The sequence below is a fragment of the Drosophila eugracilis genome, unplaced genomic scaffold, assembly GCF_018153835.1.
Source record: "Drosophila eugracilis isolate 14026-0451.02 unplaced genomic scaffold, ASM1815383v1 contig_367, whole genome shotgun sequence".
Taxonomy (NCBI): Eukaryota; Metazoa; Arthropoda; class Insecta; order Diptera; family Drosophilidae; genus Drosophila; species Drosophila eugracilis.
The window spans coordinates 2,528,058-2,540,768 of NW_024573224.1; the positions used below are offsets into that span (position 1 = coordinate 2,528,058).

General features: G+C 40.6%; 1 protein-coding gene across 1 annotated transcript in view; it reads right to left on the reverse strand.

Annotated features, from left to right (window-relative positions):
- Positions 1-2,085: 2,085 nt before the first annotated feature.
- The window catches only part of LOC108116344 (hemicentin-1), an 81,460-nt gene continuing 70,834 nt past the window's right edge, over positions 2,086-12,711 (reverse strand). Inside the window, exons 14-17 of the mRNA XM_017228158.2 lie at positions 8,255-8,476; positions 6,933-7,232; positions 5,941-6,098; positions 2,086-5,184 (exon numbers count right to left, since the gene is read on the reverse strand). Coding sequence (XP_017083647.1) covers positions 4,324-5,184; positions 5,941-6,098; positions 6,933-7,232; positions 8,255-8,476 — 1,541 coding nt within the window. The 3' untranslated portion in view covers positions 2,086-4,323. The remainder of the gene's footprint in view (positions 5,185-5,940; positions 6,099-6,932; positions 7,233-8,254; positions 8,477-12,711) is intronic.

The following is a 12,711-nucleotide window of genomic DNA, read 5'->3' on the forward strand; positions in this document are numbered from 1 at the left end:
AAGAAGCGAGTGCTTGAGACTTCCTCGAGGTCCCCGAGCATTGCCGAGTGCCCCGGCGGATATTGCTAGGGAAATTGATTGAAAGTTTGAGCATCTTAAAAGTAATGGTAATGAGATTGTTTTGCTTGCACTCGCATTCAGCCCGGGATGTGGCTCACATGTGCAAGGAGATCTCCATAATCCCCGAGTGCAATAATTATAAATAGTGCTCGAGAGTGCGGGCGGGGCCGGGGCTGTTGTTGTGAGTACGATTAAGCATTGCCTCGATGCATTTTCGTTTCATTTTGCTTTGTGGATGCTCTGTCAAATGTTATAAATACGCCTGCATTATGCGCCACCTCCCCCCAGATTCTGATGAATGGCTGTCCAACAAATCTCCTTTGCTCCACTCCACGGCAAGCTCCACTTTTGGCCAGGATAAACTGACCTGGTTGCCATCGAACGGAACGGTGTTTGGTGCTTGGTCTGCGCATAACAAATGGCCAGCAGATAACAATGGATGATGGGTACAAAAGCGAAGAGGAACAAACCGAGCTGAAGGGTTTGTTCAAGTGCCAGCCAGCCAGCCAGCCAGCCAGCCCATCGAGGGAGTCCTGATTGAGGTTCCTCGCATATCCCGTTGAGAATGGATCGATGGCGCTTATAAATATGCATGGGCATGTGGCAGAAAATAAATGCGCATTCTCAATTAAAGTATTTTCTTACTCGAATAAGTTTTTCTTAAAGCTCTGCTTTGGCTTTGCCAACAATCAGAGGTCGAAAAAATGTTTAATTGAGCGTAGATTTTGCAGTTTTTAATTTTGGCAAATCTGTCATCAAAGCCAAAAAGCCAATGACATTTTCTGCCCGATAAAAGGCGGCAAATAAATTACTCCGGAAGGAGTCTCCCAGGGCTGTCGGACTACAAAGTGACATATGAGGCAGTCCGGGACCTGAACTTTGTCTCATGGTTACACTTTACAAATATGAAGTTGACTAATGAAAAAAGTTTGAATATAATCGGAAATTTATTACAAAAAAGCTTGTTAATATTAAAAAGAATGTTAAAATTAATTTGGCCCTTTAAAATTAGGTAAAAAGAGTGCTCATTTTTATATTTCTGTTTAGGAAAATTATAATTACTTTAGTTAGTCAAATACCTAACTATTTTTTAAATATGTTTACCTTTTAAAAATTCCAAAAATATATAAAAATGTAAGTGTACCTCCGCCGAAAGTCGTTATTTTTTGACTGCACCTTCATTTTCTCTCCGTATACCAATCTCAATTTCAGTCTCCTGTCCTGTCCATTGTGTGCGAGTGTGTGTGTGCTTTTTAATTTTGGACCAAGCGAAACAAAGTAACGCAAATACTTTGAAGGACCCCTGAAAATGGCCAGAGAGCAGAGAGTCATGAGCAGCCCGGTTGGCTTGTCAAACATGACCATTGCCATTGCCAGGCCACAAATCCATGTGATGTCTCCTGCTGTCGTCTTATTTCTCTTAGATCTACGCTTCGCTGCACATGCAAACGTTTGCCAAAAAAAAAAAAAAGAAAAAGAAAGAAAGAAAAACAAACCTACGATGAGGGAAAATGAGGAAAGCCAAATGGAAGAGATGCTTGTGAGAGGGACTCACATACACATGCCGAAATAACTCATACGCCACGTTGTCGCTTGTCCTCGCCTGTGTCCATTTGAGTGCACAATTTGAAAAGGCTACTTGGCTCGTTTTTGGCCTTGGGGCCTTTGCTGCAAGAAGACGCCAACAACGTTGCATTGTCAATTTATGTCCGCTATGGTATGTTTGTGTGTGTGTTCTGCTCTTACAGAGAGAGAAATAGGGAGAGCTAAGTTTTAATGTCAATGTGAAATCTCCTTTCCAATCATAAACAATGCCCTTTTTTCTCTCACTGCATTTTTGTGTGCATTAAAATGGTTGCAACATTGCAGCAGTGAAAGCCTTGTCGCTAATGGGCCGAGACTTCTTTTGAGCTCTCATCGCTGACTGAGACGGGATAATGCCACCAAGGCAGACATCTGAAATCTGAAATCTGTAAGAAAAAAAAAACCCGTTCGCTCTCGCAAAGAAAGAAAATACTGTACGCCTTTCATTGAAATTTTGTATGGATTTATTTGGTTGAGTTCATTCAGTTTGTTTGCTGTTCAGTTTGTTTCTTGTGTCTCAAGTTATTATTGTATTCCTTGTATTCATTTGGGATAAGGGAGGGGTATTTTCCATATCGTTTCGAGTGCTTAATCATAACATACATTCATAATTCATTTTGTATAGAGTATATGTTGCTGCCTTGCTGTCTTTTAAACTAAATCATTAATATATTTTACAATTATTTTTTATGGCTTCGTTTAGATGTTAAATTAGCTACACTTAGTTTTAGATTCATATTTGGTTGGAACACTTACATGCAGAAATATACGCATAGATGATGACCGACCTATATATGTACTTGTTGTTTTTCCTTTTGTATTTCATTCTAATTGATGTAAGAGAAATCACTTCTTTTCTTTTCTTTCTTTTTTTTAGGTTTTTTTTAGTTGATTTTTTAAGAGTTTTTGTCTTTTTGTCTTAACTAGCTTGAAATGGAAATTGCATTCGCCATGCTGGGCCATTATTCTGTCTATTACAATTACAGCTCAACATTTTTGTTTTCACTTTACATACTTTAAAGGAGTATAGCATTTCGTTTTGGTTTGTTTTCTGAGTGTGTGTGTGTGTGTGTTTGTTTTCTATTCTCCCATTCATTAAACACAAATATTAAAATGTAACAATAATTTACAAGGTGCATTTATTTTGTTAGTTTTATACCTTTTCACAGTTCAAACATTGATTTATACATTGAAGAGAAAAAAATACAATTTGATATATAAATGCAATTTACAAACAACAATTTCCCCCTTTGTTTTTCTTTCTATTTTCGTTTTCAAAGTTTACATACCAACGATAGGTCCTGGTTGTGTTTTCTTTTTGTTATTTATAGTCTTTTCAAGTATTTTCTCTTTCTGTGTTTTGCTTTTTCTTTTTTTTTGCATGGAAAGTGCAACTAATTACCATTCATTAGGTTGCTGATTTTCTGTTTGATTTGCTTTTTGGGTTTTGTAAAATAAATTTGATTTACGATTTTGCTATTTACACATTAATACTTAGTATTCATTTATGCTAAGCTAATTGCAGCTAATTTGCTTGTGTGTGTTTGTTTATTTATATTGTTTTACCATAGATTCGAATAATGTAATTTATTTTCAATATAATTGCCAAGAAGTTGCGCCTTCGCATTGCTCGCCTATCTTTGGTTGAGTGAGTGTGAGCTTTAAGTCTATTATATCAAGGATATACTTACTAAATATATATACTAAATTTATGCATTCTTTGAGCCTAATTGCTAGAAATTGCCGCGCTTCACTAGCCAGCTGACATTTACAAACATTTACAAAGTCTCCTTGGAAAATTAATGCAAATTTAACTATATTAATTCTCGTTTGTGTGAAGTAATCTGTTGACAAAAATATTCCATAGACTGTCTGTGTGTGTCCATCTGAGTACTTACTGTAAGGAAGGAACATTCTTCATCTGCTGCATCGTTATCTTTTGGTTATTTTTTTAAAGTGATCATAAAAAATGAATGAATTTCTGCGGGATTTACTAAATACTTGAGGAGGGTTATAAATTATGATTTCGGCATCTTTTCTGCTTATATTTTTTTGATCAATTTTGGTTTATTAATGGTTGAATCATGACTTAAATGTGTAACTGATGTGTTTATCCATGCAAATTAAAATATTATTTAATGAATAAACAACATATTTTAAATATTTTGTGAGTTTAATTATTAAATTGAGTCCTGAATTGGTTTTAATATTTTCTATAAAGTATTGAAAAAACTATTTTTAAGGTAGAAATAGGTAAATATTTTTCTAAACAATTTGCTTTACTTAGTAATAAACTTAACTAGCTTTCTGAAAAATAAAATTAACCTAAAATAGATTCGTATAATTGGCAGTAAATGCTTTTAAAGATATTAGAAGTAGAAAATTGAATATTTACAGTGATAAATGATAAAAATAAATACATTTTTAGATCAAAGGGGTTTAGGGGACATTGTGGCCGCTTATTCCAAGATTGGTATTTAAAAATATTCAGTTCCTCGACGAGCACACAAACGATTTCCTTCAATTCTCATGAATGCTGTAATTTTTTTAATTCAATTCGTTTTGGCAACACTTAGCCTAGACACCAACCACGAAGAGCTCAAGACTTACATGACTATTTTCTATTCCATTTTATTTTGTTGGATTTTTGGGAGTGCAAGGATTTGGGATAAATCCACCTTAGACACAGCTCTCCTGCTGCGAATACATGAGCGGTGTGCGAACGGTTACAATTTCGCGTGAATAGGACTTGCCTACACCTGAAAGTCCCGATAATGAACTACTGGGACTGGCCACGGCCGCCGTGGTGGAGGCCAATCCGCTGCTGTTGCTCGAAACCAGCATTTGGCCATGGGCCATTTGCTGTTGCTGTTGCTGGTGTTGCTGGTAGGATGGCGGCATATTGGACGCAGGATGGTGGTGCAACTGCTGCTGCTGCTGCTGCTGCATCATTTGCATCATCGAAGCGGAGTTTTGTGGACCGCCCGCCAGCTGCTGCTGTGCGTGATGATTGTGCGGCAGAGTGTGATAGCCACCGGGATGCTGGGGCAGGGTATACATCTGCACGGTACCAGGCGAAACGGTGGATGGTGTGCCATGCGATCCCGGCGAGGAGACGCATTGCCCGGCACCCGGAACAATGCCACCCTGCTGCACACCTGCCCCAGTCGTGTCCACCTGCATCGTCTTGTACGCATCGATTTGCGCATATATCGTCGGCTCCTCAAAGTAATCGTAGTCGTACGTGGGCGGCGGAGCGTGCTGGTGCGGATGCTGCAGTCCGCCCGCATTTGGCTTGTGACGCTGCAGCGTCGCCGTCGCCGGAATGGTGGGGAGCAGCTTTCGCATGCTAGACCCGTGCGGCAAGGTGCCACCCATCATGGGATGAGGATGCTGTCCCTGTCCCTGCTGCTGCTGTTGCTGCTGCTGCACCTGCTGTACTACACCAACTCCACCAACCGGCTGACCCTTCTTGGAGGCTACACTGCTGCCGGATGGCATATTGGTCAGCGACAGCTCCGCGTAGTGCAGCTCATCGTCCTGCGGGAGAGAAAATTGGCCAGGCATTTAATAAACTGTCATCTGAGAGTTTCCGGGGAAAAGCGCAAAATGGACTACAGTCGAAACTCTCAAGGGAAAACTGTTATCTAGATATCGTATTTTTTCCAAGATTTTCCTTGTGTTAGTTGAGGGAAAGAAAAATCTGTATTAACTTCTCAGAAGCAGTCTATTTGATCAAATTAAGATTACAAAATCTGTCTCATTTTCAAATTTACTTTAAAATATCTTTCAATTAAATAGTTAAAAATGTTCGCTTCTGTTTTTATTGATCTAATCGAATTAGTTTTAAAAGGCATTAAGGTTTTCCAGGAAATAAGTTACACAAAATCAAGGCATTTGACGGGATAATTACAAGCAACACAAAATTTCAATTACATTTAAAAAAATAAGCAATTTGGTCTTCCAGGAATACAAGACGGCTAACTCCTTAAGGGAACAGCCTTGCCCAAAAAAGGTGAAGCCAAAAAAGATTCTTTGCTAACTGTTTTCTCCTGGACAGGGCTATAATCACGGATTTATTTTCTAATCTGGCACCAAATTGTTTTCAAGAGCATTAGGATTTTCGCAAGAAATTTGCGACATCAAATCAAAGCATTTGTCATGGCAATGTTGGGCCGTGGTGCTGCCACTTAATGGAGTTCGTCATAGAGTAGTTTCGACTGTAATTAAAACTTTTCGGTGGCCAAAAAACTTTTTGGCCAAATGCCGAATGGCGGCGGCGTCTCGTCGACTCACCTTGCTGCTCTGATAGGTGCCACTGTCCGCCGAGTTGGCCTGGACGATTCCGGTGCCGGATGTTGAGCCCGGCTTGCAGCTGATTTCCACCTCGCTGGTCGTCGAAAGATGTCCCGATGGCGTTTGTGTTGCTGATTTTTGTTTATATTCGCCATCAACTGGATGGAAATTTTCGTATGATGGCGAGAGAGAGAGGAGAACATGGGGAAGAGATGGGAATGGAGAACGCTTAGTTAGTTCGAAAAGTTTGAGATGGCCGCCGAAGAAGACGACGTCGTTTCTGTTTTGTTGTTAAGTAGCAAGAGCAAGGCAAAAGTTTCTGGCCCGGCCGACGCCCTCAAATCTTTTGGTGATTTTCGGCAGCAAGTTTTCTTCCTGCTCAATTTTCCCACCGCTTTCCAGCTTCCTTGGCTTGGCTTTTCCCTTGCTTTACTTTATTTTTCGATTTTGTGTTTTTTTTTGGCCATGAAATTGCTTTACGTTTGGAAAATTGATTAAATTGTTGTGCTATGCTGCTCCTTCTGCTTTTGGCTGCCGCTTGATTTCTTGATTGCCATTAATCAAGCGAGCACGTGCAGTGAGTGAAATTGCTGCCACTGCTACTACCAGAGGTGCTGCTTTGGCAAAACTCTACCCCCGTTTTGGCGTTTAAAATGGGTCTTTAAGGCCCTCGACAGCAGACACAGGAGCAAACAAGCTAACCGGCGAGGACCTGACAGCAATTAGCTGTCATTTAAATATTTCAGCACTGGCACAAAAATGCAGCCAGCTCTTGAGGACTTTAGGACCTGTTTGTTTTGCCTGCATGAGCCGGACGGCCTGTCAAATGCATTTGCATAAAGGGAAGCCTCAAGCCAGCTTCCATAAATTGTGAACAGAACAGAACAGGCTGGGTAGAAGCCATTTATCTTAAGGGTACACCCCCAGCAGAAGAAGACGGTGAAGTAGCAGGATGGTAAGGTAAAGGGTACGGGAATCCCGGGAACACTTACCCTCATTGTAGGGCACAACATCGGGATTCTTCTCGTCGTACATCTCCTCGGAGTGACTCAATGGCAATGAGATTTTGTCCTTAATTTGCAAATTGCCCGGACGTGAGAATTTCGCATTTGGATGTACGAATTTCTGTTGCTGTTGATGTTTGTGGGAGCGCAGCTTCAGTGCGGCAATGGTGCCAATCCCAATGCAAACGATGGCCACAAGGATGCCCACGAATATGCCAATCGACAGGATCGGTGTCAGCTCAAAGTTGTCCGGACTCTGGGCGCTGCCCTTGTACGAGGTCAAGGCGACTGTAGAGATACATTTTACAGAAATTATTAGTAAAAGTCAAAATGCTTCTTGAGATTTTGTATACTAATTATCTTTATATATCAAAGGGTTATTGACAAAAACTTCTTTCCTTCGTAACTTTTTTCCTTTCCTCTAAATCTCCTAATCTATTCTGATCACCTTTCTGTGCCTCAGTCAATATTCCCTTTTGAGTGAATGAATCCCCTATAAATGCTGATCATAATCAAGCTTAACCTTTCCTCAGAGCATCCACTCTTTGACCTAGCCAAGACAATTTTCTTTTCTGATTTCCATCTCTGGCTGGCTTTTCCTTCTGCCGTTTGCTGTGTTTGCTTTGCACTTTTCCCCGTTTGCCATTGCCATCCGACTGACTTTATGAAAAATTGAAATGTCGGCTCAAGTTGTTTACACAAAATGTGACTGTCCCTTGTAGATAGATCCCCCCCCAGCCAGCTTTTCGACTTCCTTTCCTTTCCTTCCTCTTAAAACAAAAAATAAAGGGAAATGTACAAAAATGAAAATAAAATTCTTGTCAGCTCTTCCTTTGGCTAATTAGCATTACAATTTCCTTTTTCGTTTAGACCCCTTACCCTCAATAATAAAAAAACTCTCTTTCCGCATTCATTCCACCAACCCCAATTCATTAATGCTAATCATTTCAGATTTTTTACGCTACTTTGCGGAGGAAGAAGGCTGTATAAAATTTTTCGCTTACTGTCCCAAAAACTGCAGGCGAAAGTTTTGTGTCGCTGAATTTACAATTCATTGAGCAGTTTAGCGTAATTAAATTGTGAGGTGGCATAATAATCATAAAAGCCCAGAACAATCTTTTTCGCGTAACTGATATACAGGCTAGCGAGGGCTCTGAACGTAAAGTTTTCCTTTTTTAAGTCTTAAAAATTAGCATAAAAAATTCATAAAAAATAAAATTCACTGTAAGAAAATGAGGTTTACGTCTGGCTAGTTTATTTAACAAATGTTAAACTAAAACTAAAGATTTCATAACTAATTTATCACTTACCAGTCTGTTTCTCGGCCGCCTTTAAAGTGTATCCATCGAGGGCAATGGCATCACTGCGTCCTCTACCATTGACGGCATACACATAGATCCGAAACAGGCGGCCAGCATCCAAGCCCGTAACGCTCAGGGCCGCAAACTTGGCACTGATGTTGGCCTGAAGCTGACCGCTGTGCTGGTCGAAGATTTCCATGAGGAACCATTGCCGCATCCCGCCATCGAATCCTGCGGAAATGGAGGGAGAAACACAGATTGCATAACTTGTCACGAACTGGGGCTTACTTAGCATATTGGCAGGGATTGGTATTGGTATTGGAATCGGCCAAGAGGGCGAATCTTTGGGCTTATTAATATTAAGTAGTTGACAATCGATGGTAGAACTTATTTATACTTTGCTTAGGGATTTTGCCAGGGATTTATTTATGACTGCAAATGCTTAGCCGGGATTTTGTTGATGGCAGGTACAATTGATAAACAGAATAATCGTTAGGAATGTTTTGCCAAGTTTTAAGCTTTAATATTCAAACAAAATAAGTTTACTGATAATACCGGAAATAAAGCAATGCCACGAGTACGGCTTAATAAATACTTTTGTTTTGAGAAAAATCTAGAAAGAAAACTTTTAGAGCTTCTCAAAAAATGCTGTTAGGCTTAAAACTTATTTTTAGAAAATAGATAAAAGCACTGTCCCTCAGATGTCTATTTCTGTTCACAACAACCATCCACTTAATACCCCCGAATATATACAGCATTTTCCACAACCCCCTAAATAAAGGTCACCCATTTGAGTGGAGCTCACTTGTAATTGAAGGGCCCTTCAACTCTTTGCCAACTGCCGCCGAAATATGTATTTAGAGTAATCTAAAGTTACATTTTAAATGCCATTTAATCACACCACAAAAGAACTGGCCAAAAAACCCACTTGAGTTCGCCCCTTTTGAGTGGCGAAGCGGTTTTTGGCCAAAAAGTAAGAGGCTAATGTTTTGGTGGGGGTGGGGGAGGGAAGGGCCACTTCTTCAGCGGCTGCTTTTGCTTAGCTTTGCCAGTCAGCTCAAATGGCACTTCATTGTAGACACAAAAGCCGACTTAAAACACTTGCGAAAAATGTTAAAATATTTTGTAATAAAGGCACCAACGGCCAGTGAAAAGGTTTAGGGCCGGGTTTTTCCACCAACTACTACTCCTTCCTTCAGTACAGGCACACGCCCTCGGGTCTCAACGAGAGAAATTGTTGTGGAAAATGTTTTATATGTTGCTATGAATTTTCCTTGTTGTTGGCCGCTTTTCCAGCCACCCGAATTCTCCGGGCACAAAGAAAAAGGCCACGGAAATAGAGTAAAGAGAATGTGCTTGGCCTTTGCCTCAAAGCGTCATTGTTTGGTGGGTGGTTTAGTGGACGGCTCAGTGGGTTTATTCCATTCTTATTTTCTTCTCCCTTTCAAGGGATCTCTCCTCTCCCCTCACTCATCGTTGGCGGCCATTTTGTGCGCACTTTAAAACGTTTAGCTAATGAAATTTGCCGCAGCTTCGTTGTCAGAGCAAAAAAAAAACGGAACGAAACTTCATTGTAATGGGTTAATTTTATTTACTTGGCTACAGCAACAATGGGAGCTGCGCAAGTGGAGTAAAAATAATAAAACAAGAGCAGCCAGCAGCAGAAATAGGTGTACACTTCAAGAAATGGGTGTTAAAAGATAGTTTATTTATCTTATTAAGTATTAAATTATACTATAAAGGTTTCACTAAAGTTTATCAACCAGCCAGTTAAGCTTAAAAAACGGAATAGTTCTTCTTTAACTTTAACTTTTTGTTCTTAATTTCTACCTTTTGACTATATTTCTTACATTTACTTGAATAAAAATGTCCCCTCAAATACGATATCTCTCTTCAAATACCATTTCTACTTCCATTTGTTCTTCCCGATAAAAAATAAACGAAATTGTTGCCCAGTGCAATAGCATCGTCAGCAGCGAAGCAAAATGTTATAAACTGAAATTTTATTATATTAAACCGACGCTTGATGAGTTTGGTTAGTTGCCGGTCCCGTTGCCCTGCCAGTTTGTTATATTTTTGTTTTCCAAGCAAGGGAGGAGAAAAAAAATGGGAAACAGCAGTAGCCGCCAACCGAACTTGGCCCCCAAAGATGTGGAGTTGTCTTCAACAGAAGCATGAGCAGTGGCAGCATCAGGGCACATTGGATTCAATTCGAGTCGGGCTGAGTTGGTTTAAGTTCGGTTCGGTTCAGTTTGAGCCAAGTTGAGCTGCGGCGACGGCCACGTCGAGTTGAGTTGGCCAAGTTGCGTGCTGGCTTATTAAAGTCGACCGCAGCTAAAGTTGAGTTATTATAAAAAACAAACGACCAAGGGCTCCTGGCGGTGGGCGGTTTGGACAGTGGATTGAGTTGCGCCCAGTAAGGGGCGTGGCAGTTTCAGCAGTCGTTCGCCTTAATGTAGAGAGTGCAATATAAAAAGTATCGCATTGTGTGAGCGAGGAGCTGCCCTGATCCTGATGCTGCTACTGGTGCTCTCGTGTTGTGCTTAAACAACTTGCGTTAAAGTTTTAATGATGCTGATGACTATGATAATAATGTGCAGCCACTAAATTAGCAGCCCGAGGGGCGGATGGTGGGGGCGGAAGTGGGTGTGGCTGAGGGGAGTGATGCGGTAATAGGGACGAACAATGGCTTAACGAGGAAGGGAGATGTAGTAGCAGCTTAAAGCCATCGCTGCAGTGCATAGGTAATGATATCCAAAGTTTGGTTATCAAGTATACGCAGTGTGGCCGCTTACCAAGGGATAGATAAGTAGATAGTTTGGTTGTAAATTGGGAAAGGGTTTTACCTTTAAATATTTTCGATATTTCTTATTAGAAAATGATTTTAAATTGTATTTCTTTTTCATAACATAACCATAAAGAGAATAATAATAATAAATTAAGGGCTGTAGTTTTTAATTGACAAACTTAAACCCACGAATTCTTAAATCATATTCATTTAAAATATTAAATTCATAAAGTAAATTGCTGCCACAGCCACATGTGTTAACCCAGGCAGAATTTCAAAAAGAAAAGCTCAAGCATTTCCGAGAAGTCTCGTAGATCGCACAATGCAGGCATTGCCAAGGAATTTCCCCAACATTTTCCCAGTTACCCATTCTGCAGCGTGTGTGTTGTAATGCAATTACACATTACGCATACGCAGAGTGGGCAAACACTTGAGACAACATTAAGTAAGCACAACAATTGCAATTGCCAGCAATTGGTGGAAAACATTGAGGGCTTTAAGCAGGGGGTCTTTCCCCCATCCAAATACCAAAAAAAAAACTGAGAAAGAAAAGTGGAAAAGCGCCACGCGGGGGCGTAACAAACAGTAAAGGGAAAGAGCGCCATTAAGTATGCAGTTATTATGCGCTTTTTGTTGCACATCTTGCAGCAGCCGCCTCGTTATGCAACGCTTTGATTTGCGTTGCCTTTTTCGCAGGATCCGCTTGCCTTTCCCTCCGGTTTTCCTCACTGCCTGCTTTTGCCATCTCTTTCGCCAGTTCGGCGGCACTCAAGGACTGCATAAATGCATCATAAGCTCAGAGCTGCTGCAATTTGCGAGGACATTTCTCTGTCTGCGCTAATGTGCAACTCTATCGCCTGTGAACTTTGAACTCGGGGACTGCAATTTGTGCTGCTTATTTTGCGCTTTGCTGGCATTTTTCTGTCTTTGCGTTTCCCCAACTCTTGCGCTGCGCATAAAATATGCGAATTGAATTTGTATTTAAAGTTTCCGCTCTCGAATCTACTTCTACTTGCACTTCTTCACCAACTGGCAAGAGGCAGCAAGACTTGCCTAACAAGCCAAAACATTTTGTATGTACAAATTTGCGCTTAACTTTCGGCCGTTCGCGCTCCTTTAGCTCACTGTTCATCATGGCCGACCGTCGTTGCTTCTATTTTATTTATTACTGAAACTGAAAATTTTAAACTGGAATTGAAATTTTAGCAACATTATTTTGCCCATTCCTTAGTTCGTTCCTCGAAGCGTTTCCTTTTCTAGTTTTATGCTTTCATTGCGTTTTTATTATTTGTGTCTGCATCACGAAAGGAAGTTGGCTCTGCTTTACGAGTATTCGTGTGTGTGAAAATATACGAATCGGTATCTGTATGAGTGGATAGACATACTCGTAGATGGCTGCCAAAGTGCACTTAAGTTGCTCATGTATTTTAAATGAGTCTGAAAAGCGTTGCAGGAAACTCAACATATACATGTTGTTACAGCACTGGCACTGGCACTGGCACACTCGTGCCCATGCTGCAAAAGGAAGTCTCAGGACATGACCACTCCCCCCCCCATTCATCCTTTTTTGGCCATTTTGGCCCTTTGCAAGTTTCCAGTTGCTGCCACCTCGCTCCCAATCCCATTGACCAATGCCTTTTTCGGCCATTGATTGGCTCATCAGCAATTATAGAAACAA